Source organism: Centroberyx gerrardi, chromosome 6, assembly GCF_048128805.1.
Source record: "Centroberyx gerrardi isolate f3 chromosome 6, fCenGer3.hap1.cur.20231027, whole genome shotgun sequence".
Lineage (NCBI taxonomy): Eukaryota > Metazoa > Chordata > Actinopteri > Beryciformes > Berycidae > Centroberyx > Centroberyx gerrardi.
The window spans coordinates 23784887-23805411 of NC_136002.1; the positions used below are offsets into that span (position 1 = coordinate 23784887).

General features: G+C 41.7%; 1 protein-coding gene across 1 annotated transcript; it reads right to left on the reverse strand.

Moving 5' to 3' along the window:
• Positions 1-1702: 1702 nt before the first annotated feature.
• On the reverse strand, positions 1703-19415 carry LOC139923782 (transcription elongation factor SPT6-like). The gene is made up of 37 exons (XM_071914641.2): positions 19331-19415; positions 18608-18721; positions 18204-18377; positions 18048-18118; positions 17745-17937; positions 17572-17656; positions 17218-17473; positions 16968-17069; positions 16199-16312; positions 16013-16102; positions 15784-15926; positions 15532-15664; positions 15308-15422; positions 14384-14513; positions 14141-14291; positions 13408-13562; positions 12709-12901; positions 12314-12456; positions 12089-12206; positions 11917-11993; positions 11671-11806; positions 11362-11499; positions 10638-10805; positions 10369-10496; positions 9570-9777; positions 8793-8940; positions 8516-8658; positions 8206-8346; positions 7332-7527; positions 6982-7220; positions 6762-6878; positions 6464-6588; positions 5424-5536; positions 5241-5318; positions 4892-5070; positions 4059-4261; positions 1703-3410 (listed from the first exon to the last, which is right to left on the reverse strand). The coding sequence occupies exons 2-37, from the start codon at positions 18708-18710 to the stop codon at positions 3221-3223; spliced, it is 5196 nt and encodes a 1731-aa protein (XP_071770742.1). The 5' UTR covers positions 18711-18721; positions 19331-19415; the 3' UTR covers positions 1703-3220.
• Between the last annotated feature and the right edge of the window lie 1110 nt (positions 19416-20525).

Genomic DNA, 20525 nt, shown 5'->3' on the forward strand with positions numbered 1-20525 from the left:
ATTATACAGTATATTCTTTTCTGGCTCAATATTTAAGCCACAGTTTACAGGAATCATCATTTTGATTGTAAAAAGAGAATCATGTTTTGTAATATTGTATTCTGCATGTCTAGAATAAAAATTATGAATGATTATAAATGTATCATATTTTTTTTTACATTGCATCCATGACTCATCAAAGTAGGTCAGAAAAAAGTAGAAATGAAAAATACAGAAGTTGTTAGATATCTATGATGTTATCTTAAAATATATATATATCTTTGCCTACAAGACTAATATTTTAGATATCATATATATCTGATTGATGATTCTAATTATATATTAGAATAATTTGTTTTATGATGAATTTCAGGCGACCTTTTCTGCAAGTTGGACATATATTTTGGAATGAAACCCAAATTGTTCCTTGTTTTTCCAAATCATTTTGGTGTGCATATCCCTCATAATCTCAGCATGTAATATTTAATCATAAGGGGAAAATTAAAACTCGGTGAATGCAGAGGCTATTCACCAGCTTAACACTAACCTGCTTATCTTGATTTTTTATTTTTTTTTGTGAACCATTCTTTCCATACTGCGCAGAATTCGAGCCAAGAAACCTTGCTAGCATTCCAAGTTTATGTACTGTGTTCTTTTGTTCAGGGGAACCGGGGACTTTGGCCTTACACCCCCCCCCCCCCCCCCCCCCCCCCCACTGACTTAAAGCAGTGTTGAAGGGGGTCACATTCTCGACAAGGGATTAGGTGCTCACCGTGCGCACTCCTCTCACATCCCAATGAGGGTTGTAACACCCGGTGCAGAGGCTGAAATCCCACATCAGCTGATTCTCACATGCTTTGCATCAGAAGAATTTATCTGGATGAGTCTGAAAGAATGAGATGTGCATCACTGTTGACACGCGTAATTATAAACGGTCCTACGGCGTATTGAGAGATAAGAGAGGGGGGGGATTTGTGAATATACTGTACACACTATCAGATTATCTTGTGTAAATCTTGCAAACAGTTGGAACGGTGTAACAATGAGGACTTTCATGATACAGATCAGGGTCCCAGATTTTTTGGAAGACACCCAAGCATTCAAAAGAGCTTGGCATGCAGACACAATGATAAGCTGTAATGGAAAAGAAAGCAACACAGTTGGATCCGTGATAAAGCCATTTCTCACAATGAGGAAATGAAAAAGTGGCAGAAACTTTTTATTCCATTCTGCGAGTCATGACTCGAGTCATGAGTCGTTTGTGTACCTAAAATTTACATACTGATTAAAATTATGGATTGAGATTTTAAAGGTCAGATTTTGACTGATGCTCTGACAATGCTCAAAATACCTGTGATCGTATTTTTGAGTAAACACTGATGTAATTCAAGTGAAATGTTCTCATTCTGTGTTTTCCATTAGTCCAAACACACGTGGAAGAAAATGTCTCAATTCTTACATACACAACTCTGAAGTAAAAAGACAGAAAAAGATGCTTATTAACCAAGGATTTGTTTTTTTTTATTACTGGACACATAGTATGTATACTGAAAGGCAAATATAGAAGGTTTTGTTCACAGGTGTAGCTTACGTTTGTTACTTCAGTTGGTCCAAACAAAATGTGCATGGGTATAACAAAAGGCTTAATACACTGACAGAAGCCAACAAATGCAATTACTTATACTGACATACGGTAGTGACAACTGTGTATGGATAGTAAGTACTGGTTGTTTCGGCAATGCATACCACTCCCTCACCCTCACACTGCTCTCAAACACACACACACACACACACACACACACACACACACACACACACACACACACACACACACACAAAATGTAATATTGTTCTTTTTCATTATGGGACACACTGACATTATGTTCGGCCTGCAGCTTTTGCATGACAGAGGCTAGACAGCAATAAGGCTCACACCAACCAAGCTAACAGAGCTAAGAAACACCTGCAGTTGACAGAAATTACTAAAAAGCTTCAAGTGATAACAGGAATGCAAGAACATAATGCTGCAGCAATATGATAAAGCTGAAATGAAGAGAACATTAGAAGAGAATATAAAGAGAATATTAAAGTCTTAGACATTTTCTGCTTTGAAGATGCATAAATAATGACTTCAAATCAACCTCAAATGAATTATTCATTCATTGATATTTTAAATGCATGCATTTGGAGTTACTAAGCTTAAAGTCTGATTCGAACAAAGCATGCAGTTTCAATTGGCCTCATTTATTAATCAAGATATAAACAAATTTGTTTGTTTGGAAATTATAGTGTTCACACTATACACACTCATTGTGACATTTCAACTCAATGTGACATTTCTGTATTGGGATGTGGTATTAGTGTTTATATTTACAATAACTTGAGATCAACTTTGACTAGAGGGGCAAATATTTGCATATCAGTAAAGCCTCTGTGAGGTTGTTCAATCACTGTGACTTGTTTATAATGCAAACTTTGTATTTTTCTTTGAAATCTCAACAAAAAAAACATTTTAACTTCTCTCTAGAAATTAGCTTACAGTATCTAAGCTTCACATAGTCTTATTCAACTTTAAATAGGTCTATGTAGTGTCTGTGTTCATGGCCCCCATTTATATCCAGTTACAGTTATTTACTACTGTGGTAGTGAAAATGGAACTAGATGTTTTTATGCTACAGAGCTAATGGGGTGTGTTTTTACTGAAAATATTACAGAGTAGGCCTCAGTAATTCTGCAGTGATCAACAGCACAGAATTCAATTTGAATATTAGCATTTGCTGGCTCTGCAAGTGGAGAACGGTCTAACAATCACAGAATGTTTCAGATATGGAGATACGCCAGTGAATCTGTTGAATGAGATACGCAACAGATATACAAACGTATCCTCTTGTGTCTACAACACTGATAAATGCAGATCAGAATTTTAATGCGGCTCCATTTTTCACACCAATTACGAACAACACACAGGTTGATAAATGAAGACCACAGTTTCCTGCATATTCTACAAATACTGCAACTGGGTAAAAGTTAACAACAGATGGGAGTTGGCTGATATTGCCTTGTATTGGAAACTGAAAAAGTCCTTGGCTCATTATAAACTGTTTTGGAGGACAAAGAACTCTTTTAAGAGGTGTGGTTTCACATACATGTTGGTAAACAAAAGCGTATTCCCCTTGTAACAACTAAAGTTGTGTTGTAGCTGTGGGGAGGATTAGTAGAACCGAGCAGAACTTGGATGAACCTAGCGATCCATCTCATCCAGCAGCGGCGTCGCATCTCCGGTGACAGACATGGGCGTGCTCTCGATCATGGGGCTGGGCGAGGGTCGCGGCGTCATCCTGCTGGGCCTCTGCTTCTTGCGCTCGGCCTCCTTCTCCTGGAGCCACTGTTCGGCCATCTTCCCCCAGTCCACCGCGGTGTGCGAAGTCGACCTGAGGATTTGGGAACGGGACATCGAGCAGAAGAGAATATAGATCTCACTGTGCTCCCAGAATTCTTTTCTTTCCAAAAGTGGTAACCAGAGGTGTGACCAAGGCAACTTTGCTCGAGTCCCAAGTCAGTCTCAAGTCTTGAGGCACAAGTCTCAAGTCAAGTCCCAAGTCTAAATGTAGATTACCAAGTCAAGTCCAAGTCAAGTCCAGGTCATTAATGTCAAGTCTCAAGTCTAAATGTAGAAGACCAAGTCAAATCAGAACAAATCACAAGTCCAGTATTAATTTAATATCCTGGACTTTTCAATGCAATATCATTTTAATAGTATAAAAAATTGTGCCTCATGAGTTTGATTTCTATAATCAATTTCAACTTTAATAAAACCAATCAATCCATAAAACAGAATTCAAAATCTCATAACTTTCAATCAAGTAATTTACACATACATAAGATCTTTTGTCGAGACTTTAGAAACCTTTTCAAGTCATCAAAGTACATCTACAAGTCAAATCTCAAGTATTCTCTTCATGCATCAAGTCAAGTCTCAAGCAGTTAAAATTGTGACTCGAGTCTGACTTGAGTCCAAGCCATGTGACTCGAGTCCCCACCTGTATGATGGCGTTTTTGAAAACTGTGAAGTGACTTACTTGGGCTGCAACTGCGGCGTCCTGTGGTGAGAGGAGGACGAGGATGGCGTGGAGGAGGAAGGGCGGCGTCCGTGTGAGGACTGAGGAGTGCTGCTGGGATACTGCGGGGTGTTGATGCTCTGCGGCTGGCTTGGGGTGGTGTACGAGTAGCTCGGCGTCATGAGGGGCGTCGCGAGAGGCTGCTGGGCAGGAGTGGCAAACACCTGAGTGAGTCAAAAATATCAAAGATTAGCTGGGTCGGGGAACATTGAGGTCAACTGGAGAATAAAAATAATATACTTTATTTGTTTAGCACTTTTCAAAAAGCAGAGTTTACAAAGTGCTTTACATAAAAATTAAAATAAAAGTAGTAAAATAAATAAATAAGAATAGATGACCAGACAGGGTTTTATTTTGCAATATTCTTCAGGTGAAAGAAGTACAGTGAAGTACAGTGTTTTTAATATGCTATTCAAGGTTCAGGTCAGGATCAAACAGAACACCTAAGTTTTTGGACACAGGCCTGACTTTGGAATTTAAGGCACCCAGAGACAGCTGAGTTTGTTTTGCTACATGTTTGTGGCCAATAATGAGAACTTTGGTTTATCAGCGTTTAGTTGGAGGAAATTCTGAGCCATCCAATCTCTAATATCTGCAATGCAGCCTATTAAGATCGTTGGGGTTTACTGAGAAATAAAGCTGTGTGTCGTCAGCATAAAAATGAAAGGAAACATCATGGCGACGAATAATGTGCCCCAGAGGTAACATTATATAAAGAAAACAGAACTGGCCCAAGAACTGAGCCCTGAGGTACTCCATATGAACCGGAGAACTGGAGGATCTGCCAAACGTACGTGATAGGCGCTGCTGCTGCCCCCTCCCCCAGTGCTGCTGCCGCTGTACGCGTATTGGCTGGATGCCCACTGGGCAGGGGTCGTGTTAGGGTTTTGACCCTGGCCCGTTACTGCGGCGATGGCATTGAACATCTGAGAGGTCATGTTGGGAGGGAGGGCGCTGACTGCTCTGGTCAGATCTGAATAGAGCGGGCAGAAAGAAAACACACAAAGGGATGTATACACAATCCATGGTGTACGCTGTAATGAGAGGACAGCACACTCTGTGGCATCCTATTGAGGTGAAGAATCCAATAATCCACTAAACTCACCAGTATAACACAGATTGTACTGATTGAGAGGAACTAACCTGCAATATTTATATTGGCTGGCGTGGCATTGATGGATGCAGGAGTGCGTGTTCTGCTGCTGCTGCTGGGAGTGATTCCTGTTGGTGGAATAAAGAGCAAAACCCCTCATCAGACACAAACCATGCTGGATCTCTCATTTCACTGTGTAGCTTTTGTAGGACAGATTTTCTATAGGCTCTGACCTGGCACCGGCTCCTGGTAGTGGTCCTTAAACCAGCGGAAGAGTCCATTGACTGTGGGAAAAATCTGGGCTCTGTATCTGAATCCCTCGGGCGTGATGGTCACAAATTCAATCCTGTCAAACAACATTATTAGGCGCTTCAGGAGTTTTTACATAATTATTGTGACAAACAATGCCTAATTCTCCTGAAACAATGAAGGACAATTTACAGTATTTTTGTGGTTATGTGTAGTAAAACTGCAAGCAATGGCAAAATTTGCAAGTCAAAAGACAAATATGTTGATCTGACGATTCCCAATTTCTTTAAATACATTAGAAGTGGTGGCCCCATCCCACAGTGTAAATCCAAATGGCAACCTGCTCTCTTGAGAGTTTGTAAACTATAAGAAATGTATGAACTGCACTCAACAGATCTTTGCATTGCATTGTGGTATGTATGAGGAGGACCAAATAACAGTCATCCAGGAGGCCAACATTTTTATTCACCTCTTCATTGGTGTGTGTGCAACTTCTTTAAAGATGTCAAGTAGTTTATGCAACATAAGAGATAAGTCCTTGCAGTAACCGCTTACTTTTGATAAAAAACCCTGAAATCATAAGATTGCAAATTCTTGAAGCGACTAGAATATGAAATTCTGAGTGTAACATTTCCATTTCCAATATTTTACTCAATAGTGATGATGCAGTCTACTGCCTTTACACTACAAGATAGCGACATGTAAGGGTTAATGCTGTCGTCCACGCCTTTTTCTGCCTTTAAAAAAGCTCAGTAATCTTGTTTTTTCTTGGCGGGCAACAGCTGCAAAGACAAAAAGCCCTTCATGCTTTCCCCTTTGCTCTGACACACATTTTCTGTTTGGGTGCGAGCAGCTCCAGTCTGGCACAAGAGGTGATTCTCCCCGCTGTCCAATGCACACGGCTTAAAACCGAGCCAAGTGCATCGCCAACGTTTCTATATGTGTACAAATGCGTTCTTGGTATGAATGGGTGTTCGTTAACATCACAAAGGCAGTGGGTGGTGGTTGGCAGTCACCAGCTAACCTTGGCTTTCCTCTGGGCTGGTAACCAAGCAGGAACTTCCCTGGCAGCTCTCTACAGGCAGACACATAGTACGGGATGAAAGTAGGTTTCTCCTTCTTGCTTTTCACCAGGACCTCCTCCATTTTCTGTAATTCAGAAAACCAGCAGCTGATGATTGTTAAGGAATACTTCAAAAGGGTCAAACTCTTTCACAGTCTTCACAATCGCCAGCAAAGATAGATGACACATTACACATTAAACATGATATAGATATTTTCCCTAACACAACTGAAAATTATCCATATTATCAATATATTACTCCCTTTCTGTCTCCGCCACTGCATTCTTGAAAATATTTGTGACCAAGCAGATCACGAGCAAATGCAGCCATTGGTTGGACGTATCGGGCCGTGATTTCATCCAGATCTTCAAATTCCTGAGGATAAGAATATAGGAATTATGAAAAGTAAAATTTAATATATTCACATTATCTGTGCACAAATCCTCTGAGACCCAGTTCACCAGTAAAAACAACCTACTTCATTGTTGATCCAGAGGGTGTGTCCCAGGCTGAAGGCGTTCTCCTTGCCCTCCTCCCGTACGTCGATGTGCTGGTAGATTCCTTCAGCCACCTTCCAGGTGACAGTGAGGTGGTTTTCCCCTTTGCTGCTCGGCCTGATGATCAAGTCTCCCTGGTCCATGGACTCCATCATCTTCTCCGCCTGCTTAAAGTTGATGTTGTGGAAGGAGGGGTGGGCGATCACTCTCTTGATATAGGCTGTAAAGAGCAAAGAGAGAAGGAGATATGTAAGCAATAAGCAAAACATAATTCCATCTGCTGTATTCATCAATTGAAGATACGGGATGCTGAAAGCTCCCGGATACAAACTTGTTCTCTGCTGTTTCATCTTCGCCTCCTCCTCCTTCTTCGTGTCTTCACTCTCAGCGTCAAAGTCGTAGTACGTGTCTTTGGGAAGCTTCCAGTCGTTGTTCTTGTCTGACAGGTCTGATGTCCGACAGGTGAGGTCCACGCTGAGCTTCTCGATGTCAATCTTCATGATTCTGCAGTGCACCGTCATGCCCACCTACATATGATCACACACACACACACACACACCATATGATCTAGTAATCTGAAGGCTTGTACTGCTCTTGACCTCTAGTGGACAACACCTGAAGGAACTTTAGTATAGTTGCTTAACGGAAATCCCTCTCTCCCTCCCCTCTCTCCTGTGTGTCTTCCTTGGCCCTCACTTGACCTTTTCCTGAGTGTGAGCGACTACACACTCTTGAAAGCCCCATTTACATTTTAAAATATGGCATCTGCTCTATTTGTACGTCAAAATCGTTTGAACTTAAATCAAAGTCAGCTCCTCTTGTTAAGCATGTTACAGCAGAAAGTGCAAAGACAATCTTTCAACTGATTTCAGATGGGAGTATGCACACCACAAACAAATATATTGTATTATGAATAACAAGTTACACTTCACTGTTGTTGGGTGAAAACCTCCAAATTGCCTTTTTCACAATGAAAAACGACTTTGTTTTTAGCTTGATGACCACGCATTTTTTAAATTTTTGTAGCTGGTTTTGAAAAGGTGCCATAAACCCAAGTGTTGTAGTATTTTCTTAACCCATAGAGAAGCGTGCAATTCTTCAGTTGAAGTTAAAACATGAAAATCACCAAAACTGGAGTTAGACAACAGGTTTTCACACAACAGCTACGACTTGCAATTGCTGAATATCTGAATACACAACCCAACCTTCACTCTTTCCTCAGGATGCTTGACCACTTTGTCGCTAAGGAACTTAGTGGGGACAAAACCAGTGACTCCGTTGTCCAAGCGGCAGCGCACACCGATAGCCTGACCGGGACAGGAGCCGCTGTCGAAATGATTCCACACCTGCAAGAGAGAAAGCACAATCACTTGCATGCCACTTGCATGCATTGCTACCACTGTAGTTACAAATAAATGTTAACATCAATCAATCAGTAAACTTGTTTTAAGCTACCAATATTGCACAGTCAGAATAATAAACTGAAAAACTCCAAAAGATCCCCTCAAAACTCACCTCGCTGAGTTCAGGAAAGTTGTCCTGATGGCAGAACGGACACTGCCACAGACCCGTCTCATCGTTCCTTATAGCTTGGTCATAACTCTCCCCCTGGGGGCGCCGATGAGCGATGCCTGTCACCACGCTGGTCACCAGTTTACCTGGAGGGAGCAACCCAGACTGTTCATGCCCACTTCTGAGATTCATGTAAACATTAGATTTAATTTAAAAAAAAAAAAAACAGCTGAAACATAACGACCAGTTGAAATATCAGTGAGGACGTTGTTATCATTACCGATGTAGAACGTTTCAGGTGTCTCCTTGGTGAGTAAGTTGAAGATCTCCTCTGTGTTCGGACCTCTGTAGGTGGACCGCAGATCCTTGTATCTACAGCTCAGCTCGGCACGGATGTCATACAGAGTGATGCCTTTATTTCCATAGCCCTAGAGAACACAGAGCGTGTCAGTTTGTTTTCTTTAGTCCAAACCACAGCGGAAAAGCCTAATTACACGGGAACCAGGGCTTGTAAACATCAGTCACATGGACTCACAAGTAGCTCATTTATTAGACAGAGTTTTGGTAACCTGATGGATTTGTCTGCACTCTTCGCCATGATCTACCTTCTCTGGTGTTCATACCAGTTAGGAACACATAAAGAAAAAGCTGAATATGAGCATCAGTGCAGACTGTGGTTAGCCCTCACTTCATTTTGTTAGCTAGGAGTAGCTGCTGGCTATCAGATGTCAACATCTGTCTCCTTACACCCATAAAACCTTGTGCTATGGGGTTGTTTCCTGTAGTTGGTATGATTACATTCTCACTTCTAACAAACCCGACCACAGTTCACTTGGAAGAGAACTGAGGCCTGCAATGTCAGGCGTCTTGGTGCAGTTATTTGGTGGCACCTGAGTTTGAATGGCATTGTTCTCGACTGCCCAAATGAACCAAACTAAACGAGTAAACACTCCAGACCTTGAATAAACTGCTCCAAACATGCTTGGTGTGAACGTGAACTTAGAGAGTGAGAATTACTACCAATGTACTTTGGCAGCCTTCTGTTATTCTCACTGACCTGCCTCTCCAGCTCCTCAGCAAAGGCATCCAGGTCCAGGTCTTTCAGCCGCTCCGGGTTTTCCAGGATCTCCTCCAGAGCTCCAGCAGGGTTGGCATCCTCCGCTGACTCATCATACTCCAAGGCATCCACAGCCATCTTGCGCGCCCACTCATAGGTCTCTGGGTGAACCCGCGATCCATCCAGAACCTCGATGTAGGAGTCGGTGCTGCAGGGAGAGACACTCGGCAATGAGATTCTTTCAGACAATGAATCAACTCCCTAGCAATGAGTCTGCCACATTACTGCATATTTCTACTGCTGTTGTTACATTCTCTTATACAATAACATGAGCATGTCGATGAAATAATGAAATTCATGTTATTTTTATGTCAATGTCAACATTAATATGTTTTTAATGTCTATTAGGTGTATTCTGTGCTGCAAAGAGATACTTGGCAATGAGATTCTTTCAGACAATGAATCAACAAACTAGCAATGATGCAAATAAATAGATTTTCTAGAAAATTCTGCCACATTATCACATAATTGTATGCCAGTTTAATTGCTACTGCTGTTTTTGCAAACATTCTCTTATATGTTGACACAAATTAATAAGTACATTTCTGTTTTAGGCCCACAATTGTCATGACCAATGATGTAGTGGTAAATTTTATAATCATATCAATAATAATACGGTTCATATTCTTTTTCTGTCAATATCAAAATAAAAAAAAGATTTTTAATGTTTTTTAGATGTATTCTGTGCAGCATTGTTTTTGTCATGTACTGTATCTCTGGGTAACATTCACAGTCTGACCTGTCTCCCAGAGAGGCCGTGTCGATCTTAATGAATCCGGCACAGTTGATGAAGACTTTGGGACCCATGTGACACGTAGTGACCAGCTGAGTGCGATTTTCCAAACGCGTGTTGTTCTGCTTCAGGATCTGAAACCGCAAGTACATATGATTTGTTCGAATGGTGCGGCTTCACACTTTAACAGAAGACACATTTGCTCTATCTATCTGCTGACAGGACCACAAAAGGACAAAAGGGAACAGGAACACCTCTTGCAGCCCCTGTCTCACCTTCAGCAGATGGGCTCCTTTCCTCGGGCCGAGGCCACAGATGTACTGGACCAAACTCTGGGTGTAGGGGTGAGCCATGGCCCGGTTCACATCCACACCCACCTCGTTGACCCGGTTGATGAACTCGCACTGCAGAGCGTTCAGCAGATCCTCCTTCACCACATAATCCTACATGGAAGTTAGAGGACAGTCAGAATCCTCATATGGACTTAAAGTCACAATGAAACCACATTTTGAGAGCGTCTTGCTTCCTTCATGTGATGTATTTACTGTTGCAAAATATTTGGGCGGGACTTAACGCGAGAAGGGATCATAAATCAATGGGATATCAGTTAGGGAGAGAAAGGCAGTTTAATTTGGTGGGATGGGCGGGATTGTTAAATCTGTGATGGTTTTATTGGTTGGAACTCTTCCTGGTGCAGCATGAGGTCAACGTTAAAGATTTGTTTTCCAGGAAGTAAAGTAATGAGATTTTGATATAAAAATACAATAAAATACATTTTGTTTGTCATTTTTTGGCATAAATTGTCAAATAGGTATGGTATCATTGATGACTCTGATACATAGCTGATCCTGAAATTCATCAGATTGAGCTATATAATTTCAAATAAGAATTTGAAGAGCAATAACACAAATTTGTTGATATCAAAGTCTGTAAAATGACCTTCATACTGCAGTTTTATATTGCACAACAGTCTTATACTGTACTGTCAGATGTCTTCACCTGAAGTGGGTGGAGTTTCAGACACAGGATGTCCTCATCACTGCTGCAGACTTGGGCGTACTCAACTAGAGGATCCTGGATCTTCCTGGCCACAGAAACGGCTTGTCTCAGGAGAGGAGGGTAATCCCGGAAATCTGCCTGTAAAGCAGGAAGAAAGGTTAGAGACAAAAGCCTGAACATTATGAGAGAGAGAGGGCGAGAAAGAAAAGGAGAGAAAGAGACAGAGGCACACTAAAGAGAGTTTTTTTTGGGATGGGGAGGGTTTTTTGAGTTAAAAAGGGTTCTGAGATCTGAAATGTGTCAGTTGACCTCTGACTTCTTGCTGTTCATGTAGAGGATGGCAAGTTCGTTGTCGACCAGTTCCACCGCTATGGAGGGAAAAGAAGACTCCTGCTCCAGCTCACTGACTGTGCGCTTTATGTCATCGATGACCAGCTGGGCGTCCCTGAGGTTTGCAGCACATGGGACACAAGCGAGACAAATATACAGGCATGTCAGCGGGGTTCTTTATTGGTCAGAGAAAGCAGAGGAAAAAAGGAACGCAGGGTAACTGACCTGTTCTCTCCAGACACGGCAATGATGTGAGGCTTCTTGCTGTTCAGGAACTTCTTCAGGGTGTCAATGTCTTGGAGCTAATATATTATTACACAGAACCAGAAAGTTGATTTATCACTATGCCATCCTTAGATTAATGTAACACACACGATCGTAATGAAAGAGGCATCACCTTCTTTTCCCTCTCATCCTCTCTCCATGCATTTCTCCTCTTCAGAAAGTAGGGAAGCCTCAGGAAATCCCCCATCTCTCCATCACCGTTCACTAAGGCGCAGAACACCGGAGTGTCTCTGAGGGGAAACAGGAATAAGAGGTAAACCACTTCGTACTACGGCATCACGAAGAAAGTCAAGGGCCAAAAAGGCTCTGGAGCCAAAGATGGAGCCTTATAACCAACCTGCTGGATGCGAAGGCCACTCCCAGGACCCGGATCCCCTTGCTCTGGGCCTCAGCCATTAGGTCTTCATCCTCCTCCTCCAGTTGCTGGTCGGGACGATAGGGCGCCACCTTCAGCCAGTTATACAGCTTCCTGCTGCAGGCCTGAGGGGTGGCAACCACTATCACAATACTGTGGGCTCAACATACATCAATGCTCTGAGCCGCCTGCTTTGGAAAGTCAATGCCAGAATAAGAGAAGAAGTTATCAATACCATAGTAACAATGAAAACGTAAAAGAAATAAAAGCTTTTTAAAGTACTGACAACAACAGCATTTACATTATCATCATTATCAGGTTGTATTCTTATATTGAAGAGGAACTGTTGATCATCTTGATTAGAGAACATGAAATACCTTGGTAATGTTTTCTTTCGCCTCAGCTATGAGCTTGTTCTTCAGCTCTTTACCCATCTGTGGGTAGAGGAACTGCTTGAGGGAGCGCTCGATGGCCAGGGTGCGTTGCCGATTCCACTCCTGAACCTGGTGGCTGAACTCATCTCTGTAATAAAACTGCTTGATCTCCTCAAAGTAAGTCTGGTCACCATACCTGCCCGATAAAGACACAGAAATGGCAGTCAGTCAGTTTTAAGCAGAGAGATTCTCGTCAGGTTTTACATTTGTAGTAAGTGAGTAAAACAACACAAAGATCTCAGCCAAGTCTGACATGTTTTTTTGTTTTTTTTTAAAAGAAAGCAAAATAGTAAAATCACCTCTCTAACATGAGAATATAGAGATTCTTTCCAGGTTTTACATTCATACCAAAATTTGATGTTGTCGATGAAGTTGCAATATATTGTACCACTTTATTCGAAAAATTACAGTAAAACAACACAAAAATCTTAGTCAAGACTGATATTATGTTTTTTTTGGCTGAAAAAGAAAAAAAGAAAACAAAATAGTAAAATCACCTCCCTAACATGAGAATATGTTATTATGAAGCTTTAATTTTCAGTCTGTGATAGCAGTCAAGCCCAGAAATAAAATCCGATCAGAGCTGTGGGCCACAGGCAAACTTAACAATCATGGAATAATAATATCAACAATACTCCTCACCCCTTCACTCCGATCAGGTCAATACAGATGCTGATGGTGAGCAGTCCCTCCTCCTCTGCCTGACACATCCTGAGGAACTGGTCTCCATTCAGCTCCTTCACTGGCTTGTTCTTCAAGTACTTGAATGAGTAACCGTAATGGGCCTCATCTATGTCCTGTGAGAAGAACAGGTGGGACCGCAAGACCCATACAAAACTCTGAATGAGGTGCTGATGTTGTGAATCATGAACATATTGAAAAGAGCAGAGTTTACAATCTTTTTTTTAAGACGTGGGTGACCCACTGCACCCACTGCACCTATTCAATGGTAGGGGAAACTCTGGGACACATTACTGCCTTTAAATTAAGAATTAGTCTACAAAAAAAAAAACTGAACAATTAAATTAATAAATATGCAAAGAAAATATAATTTCAACGCAGGTTTTATGGAGTGTTTTTATATAGTATCACTGTGTGATCAGGGAGGAACCGCCATCATGTCGGAGGTGGAAGACACTGATTGGCCAATTTCAAACCTTTATTCTAATGTTTCTATATTTCCTGCATATCCAAAAAGAATGCAACTGCTTTTTCCCGTTCATTCAATATAGATGAAAATATCCTCAAGTGAAACCTAAAGGCTGTCCATACTACAACATTATGGTCACATGGTTGACTTGGTGTAAACAACCTGATGCAGATGGATTACCTGCGATTATAAACTGAACCAGCCGCTACATTTTTCACAGTGTACCTTTTTCCCTTTCTTGGTGGGTTTGATGTTGATCTTGGCTCTCTCCTGGAACGTCTGTCGCAGGACGTGTCTGACCAGCGGCTCCCGGGCGATCTGCATAGCCACCATGTAACGAGTTCCCTCCAGCACCGCCTCTGCTGTGCTGAACTGACTGGATACAGACAGAGAGAGGATGTCTTGTAGTGTTGGGAATAAGTGAACATGCTTGAATACGATAGAAAACCCAATTTAACACCGGCTGACCTGCAGATGTAGTCCTTGGCCAGCTCCAGAGGCTCTGCAGGAAACTGCTCTGTCTCGTGGCGCTGGTAACTGTCCCGCAGGTTCTCTCCGAACTGCTCTGGAGTCAGACCAAACTTCTTCGCCAGGCCATCTGACCAGACCAGACCACACCAGAAAGGTCAAAAACAGTTCAATGTTATATGGCCTCAACCGTTTTTTCCCTCATGGTACTGAAGCGCTCACACTTGTCTACACATTATCCTGCAGTGCATGAGGGCAATGGTTTTATTTCATATCCATAAGTAGTGGATAGTAGCTGCAGGAAAAATGGTGGAATATTGGTGATACTACATTTCTAAACTATGAACAAGGTTGTGCCATTTCATCTGTGTCTTTTATGTCTACACAAGATACATTAAAGGTGCTACTTGTAGCATTTTGAGTTTCAAATTTCAGATTACATTTCCCATAAATGTAATCAAAGATGATGCTGCTATTTGCCCCCCTCCCCTTCCCTGCTGTTTCTCCATGTGTGCTTGTTTTGCAGTTAGAATAGTGGAACTGGAATAAAGGTGTGTATTACTTGCAAATTATTGTGAGGCAAAGCAAATCAGCCTTTGTGCTGCAAAGCAATATAGCAGATTCCCTGTGAAATCCAACCTGGTGGCACACTATGTAAAATGTAGTGTAGAGGCCGGTAGAGGCTGCCTATCATTTAGGCAATGGTCTCATTGATTTATGGTAATTATACTAATGTCTGAAAAGTAATGTAATGATTTATTGAAAATAAAATGCGACATGTAGAACCTTTCATAACAGCATACCTTGTGTCAGCACAAATGTGTGTTGTCCGACAGACAGAATTTTTCAAAATCACATATCATTTTAAAATGTGTACAACATCTGACAGTGACATCTAGTGGACATTAATACTGAGTTACTAACCCAGTCCAGCACTCTGGCAGATACTGTACATGTCCCTGCGAGATGCGAGCTTCAGGTCAGGCCCTTTAAGCCGCCGCTCTTCCTCCTCTTCTTGTTGCTCCTGTTCCTCTGCTTCCTGCTCTCCTGCGGACGTAAAACATGATACGGATGTAGGTGTGCTACAGAACAACAATGAACAATGTCAAGACTCGGGACTAGAATAGAAACCTACTGTCTTCATCCACTTCTTTAATCTTTTTCAACTTCTTCGAGCTGGACTTGACCGCGTTTTGCATCTTTGGTATGTCTCGGCCGTAGTACAGAAGGAAGTGGTTGTAGACGTCGCTCAGTTCATCGCTAGACTGGACGTTCTTCAACCTGGACAAGTCCACAAATACAATGAAATGTTCACTCATTTGGAATAACAAAGACAGAAATAGACTTGCTTGCTTTATTACTAAAACAGCTATTGTTAAATAATTTGGAAGAAGCAATACCTTTCTAGGTCTGCGGTGTCGAGGGGCCGGATGCCATCAGACAGCGGTTTATCCGGGTCGGCTGAGATCTGCTCAAACTGGAAGGACTGCATCCTCTGGAAGAGTCGGGTCAGGTTCTGCTTGCGGGTCTTCAGCTGGGTCCACTATTACAAAAAAGGTGGGTTTAGGTTTAATTAATAAAGGATTTTTTATGTAACTACACAGAAAAGAGACATGGGTTGTTGATCACCTTTTCATCCCACTGCCACACCTTCCACAGGTCATTTATATTGAGCTCTGGCTCCACATACTCTTTCCTGTAGAAGGCTATGAATGGAACCTAGGGGGACATTCAGATTGACCTTTGACATCTGCTCAAAATAAGATTAAACAACACTTATTTTGTTGTATGAAAACAAATAAGAATGATAAATACCTCAAAGTGCTGGTTCCTCATAAAATTCAGAGCCTCTTTGATCTTTTGGATCATACTAGGACCTTTTTTGCTGAAATTAGAAGTCGGGCCTCTTTCCAAATAGTCGGTGTTCTCCTGAATTTAAAGCAAATTAGAATGGATTAGACTCAGACTGCTATATTGAGCAGCTTTAAGATTACACATGGTGGTTCATACTAGGGTTTGGGACAATTCATAAATCAACTCATCAATTCCAATTCAACTAAGGAATTGGAATTGGAATTTAAAAAACACCTACAGGAGCCAGAATTGGAATTGAATTGGAATTTTAGGAGGTTGAATTTAATTTGAAGAAATCCTGTGAAATTCCTTTTTTTGTTTGTTTTTTCCTACCACATATCTGAGATTACACAAAGTGTTACAGTATATAATATCAATATTAAAGGTACCTTTCAGCTGTTATTTGATGCATAACATGCAATTGTAATACATACATAATGACTGAATGTATTTGATTTGTTTAACTGTCTTTTATTTGATTCATAACGTTTGATTTATAATGTTTAGCAAGTCAAGACAACCTCTCTTAGAAGTGGAATTTCATGGAATTTAATGGAATACAATTCTGTTTCCTGCCATTCTAATTAAATCTCTGTTTCCTTGGAGCTGGGTGAGATTCTGATTCCAATTCCAACTGAACAGGAACTGAATTGGAATTTACCATGAATTCTCAATTCAAGTCATGAATGGCCCCGCCCCTGGTTCATGCTTGGCCAACAAGCATCTTTACCTGCATGGAGATGGTGGGAGTGGAGAAGGCGTTCCTGTAGATCCACTCAGCCTCCTCCTCCAGCTCATCGTCCTCTGCAGGCTTCACAGGAAGGGATCGCAACTACAAACGACAAAGGCACAGCAAAAGTCTGTTTACTGGCCTTACATATTCTGTCCTTAAAGCCTCCCAACGTGTCAACATTTTAGGCAGAGATGTGAAGTGGAGAAATCAGTGCTATGTGGATAAAGTTGGAGTTCTTCGATCGCACCTGGAACCTCTCAGGCATGTCTGTGGAGCGGATCTCGTTGTCCTGGTCCGTCATGTGGCTGCTCTCCAGCTCACTGGGCTCATAGATCTCAAAAATGCTGCGACGGCCCGCCCTCTTTTTGGCCTGCTTCTTAGGCCGCTCCCAGGACTCTTCTTCGGCGTCTTCCTCCTCATCCTCTACGTCGTCGTAGGCCTCCGTGTCAAAATCTGCAAAGTCAAAATCCCCTCCGAATATCTCCTGGGCCTCCTGGAGAGCTCTGTGGAAAAGGTTTTGATGTTTACAAATCACTGGCGTCCCTTTGTGCACGAAAAGGATGACAACTTTTAAATGAACAAGCAGGTCAGAATCACTTACGCGTCCGTGTATCCCGGCAACTTCTTCCTCCATTTGGGTTTCTTCAAAGGTTGGCCATCATCGTCCACAATGAAGTCATCGATATCTGAGAATTCATCAGACAAGATTTTACAAGACAAGCATGGATGTCGAAACGAATCAAACCCTTTTGAAGTGAAGTAGGACCTTCGTACCAGATTCCTCCTCGTCTTCATCGTCTTCCCCAGGATGCAACGGCACGTCCAACGCCCCGTCGCGATCGTCCACGCCACTCACCCCCATGAAGATCTCGTCTGCTATCATGTCCTTCTCGTGGGCTTCTCTGACATCATCATCCCCTTCCTCATCCTCGTCCTCAGACATGTCTCGCAAACGTCTGAATTTTTGCTGACCACAGTAAGGAGGAGAGGAGATTGATTTAATTTGTTGGTTAAAATACATAAAAATTTGTAAGGCAGATTATTTTCAAAGTGCCTGTCATTAAAGCCTCAAGTTACCCTTTTCACTTTTACTCCCAGATTCTCTTCAATGAGATCAATATCGTCATCATCCAAGCGGTCATCATAACCTGTAAGCAGACATAAAGCATCATTAATCCATAGCTAGTGCACGCTCCATTGAGAAAAGGGACTACGGCATGAGGAAACACTGACTTCGCTTCCTTTTGCGGTGTCCTATTTCTTCCCCAGAGTCGCTTTCTGCTTCCTCGTCCCTCTTGCCTTCATCTTCCTCCTCTTCCTCCCCATCTCGGTCCACATCGTCATCGATCAGACCTCGAAGGTTTCCGTGCTCATCCTGATCCTCTGTGTTGTCTTCCTCCTCCTCATCTGTGGAGACACATTTGATCAAGTTTCTCATCAAAATAGATGTCAGGTCTTCTGCCAGCACATAACTGTACATTCAGTCTCAAAAGCCAAACTGCTGAATTCATCATTTATTCAGCATACTGTAATATTGAACCAACATACCCTGCAAGCTGGTTTGCCATGAAATAAGGATACAGATGTGTTCAGTACAAATGATCACTAATCATTTGTTATCCTCAGGTTGACCTTACCATCATCGACCTCCCCATGTTTCTGTGCTTTTTTCCGGTCAGCGGGCCTCTCGAATAATTCCTCCTCAGACTCCTCTGCTTCACTTTCGATGAAGTCAGACATGATAACAGGGTCTGTTGATATAATCAGTGATGAATGCATAAGCATATTGTCTATCGCATCGTTGGGTTTATGAAGCATCACATTTATGGTGTTTCATGTGATGAAGTTTGGTGTGCCCAGTAGGCCTACATAGCTGTAACAACTGACTGCAAGTCAGAATAAGAACAATTAATCCACTGTATGCACTGTAAAATAGCCTCCATTATACCAAACTGAATGATGAATGTAGTGTCTGGATGCTGACGTGAATATGGGACTAATATTATTAGAGCAGATAATCCAAGTCACGAAATGGATAAACAAAGTAAATGGAGGTAGAAGCAGTTTTTATTTTCATCCTGACAAGCAAGCATCATGCAAAATAATCGACACAGCACGATGATAGCAATGCAAAGCCAGTAAACCCAATTATAGGAGAATGGTTAAGGGCACGACCGCAAACGCAGGGTTGAGGTGGAGCTTTTTTTTCTGCAGACGCATAGATGCACACACACACACACTGGTACAGGACATGCATGCTAACAGGCTAGCACAACACAGAAAGCCTGCTTCAGATGCTAGAAGCGGCTGGGACTGTCCCCCTTTTCCGCATTCCTTGCGACACCCAATCGCCTACATACCTTTTCCAAGTCAGATGCTTTATCTGTCGGAGAAACGGTTTATTGACGGGAGACCATCGCTGTCTGGATGGATGGCTGATGTTAAGTGTTAAAAGCAGGGAGGACGCAGAAAATGAATGCAGAAATGGATCCGACAAACTAATGGAGGCGACGCACGAACGTCACAGAATCAGGGAGCTGCTGCGATGCATGGAAAGCTGCTGCAACTGAACCAAAAACACAGCATTTTATTTTTTAAAAAGCTTTATTTCCAAACATACAAGAATATAAGCAGTTTTTGTCAAGATTAAGCCAGGTCAGATGAGAGAATATGTGATCCAACATGGAAAAAAGGCACTGACAGAGATAGTTTATGTTGTTTTGTTTAACATCTTTGATTTAACAGCTTTAAAATGGTATATTAACAGTATATAATTGGGATCAATTATTTTGGATTAATCAGCGAGATGACCAGGGTTCAAAGCCTAATGTTGGCACAAATCTGCCCTGCTTAAGTGTCCTTGAGCAAGTCACTACCAGCTCCAGCTAACCATGACAAGTGATAGGTTAAATTCCCTACCAGGATCCATGGTTAGGTTAATTGATAAATGTACTGTGGTATTCTAAAGCCATATATGCCCTATGTGTATCGTGAAGGTACATGAAGTGAGTAAGGGTGGTTTTTCATAATAGGCTATGGAAAGAGCAACATATTAAATTCCAATTGGTTGAAAAATAACTTTTGAGCAGTGTGTCCAATGCTCTTCTCTATTTTGTATTGACAAAGAATTTGTTGCATAAATTAATGCTGGATTAATACCTGGGAATATGCTTTATTGCAGTTTCCCCCTAGCCTGTTATGTCACAAGTTCAAGTTCGTTTATTTATATAGCCCTTTATCACAAGCATGTCTCAGAGGACTTCACAGAGAATGTGTCTAGCTAGATCTAACTAAACACAATCAATGGTGAACAAAATTATATAGGACAAGCATAGCGCAAGGTAGGCAAGAGCAGATTTTAGCAAGACAAACAATCTACCTATTCTACATAGACAATGTTGCAGTATGTTAGTAGTTTATCCTCATTTTGTTATAAAGGTTACATTAGTTGCGGTACTTCAGTAGGTGACAGAGACACGGATGTAATGTAACTGAAAAGTCTACACAAGGTTGCATGCGACATCCCAGCGATATAAAGTGACGTCACAACATCTC

Coding starts and splice junctions, on each gene's coding strand:
- LOC139923782 (XM_071914641.2), bottom strand. CDS start 18,710: ATGTCTGACTTCATCGAAAGTGAAGCAGAGGAGTCTGAGGAGGAATTA. Junction 10,497..10,637: donor AAGGAGCCCATCTGCTGAAG/GTGAGACAGGGG, acceptor TTGCGGTTTCAG/ATCCTGAAGCAGAACAACAC. Junction 6,589..6,761: donor GTGGCGGAGACAGAAAGGGA/GTAATATATTGA, acceptor TCTGAATTACAG/AAAATGGAGGAGGTCCTGGT.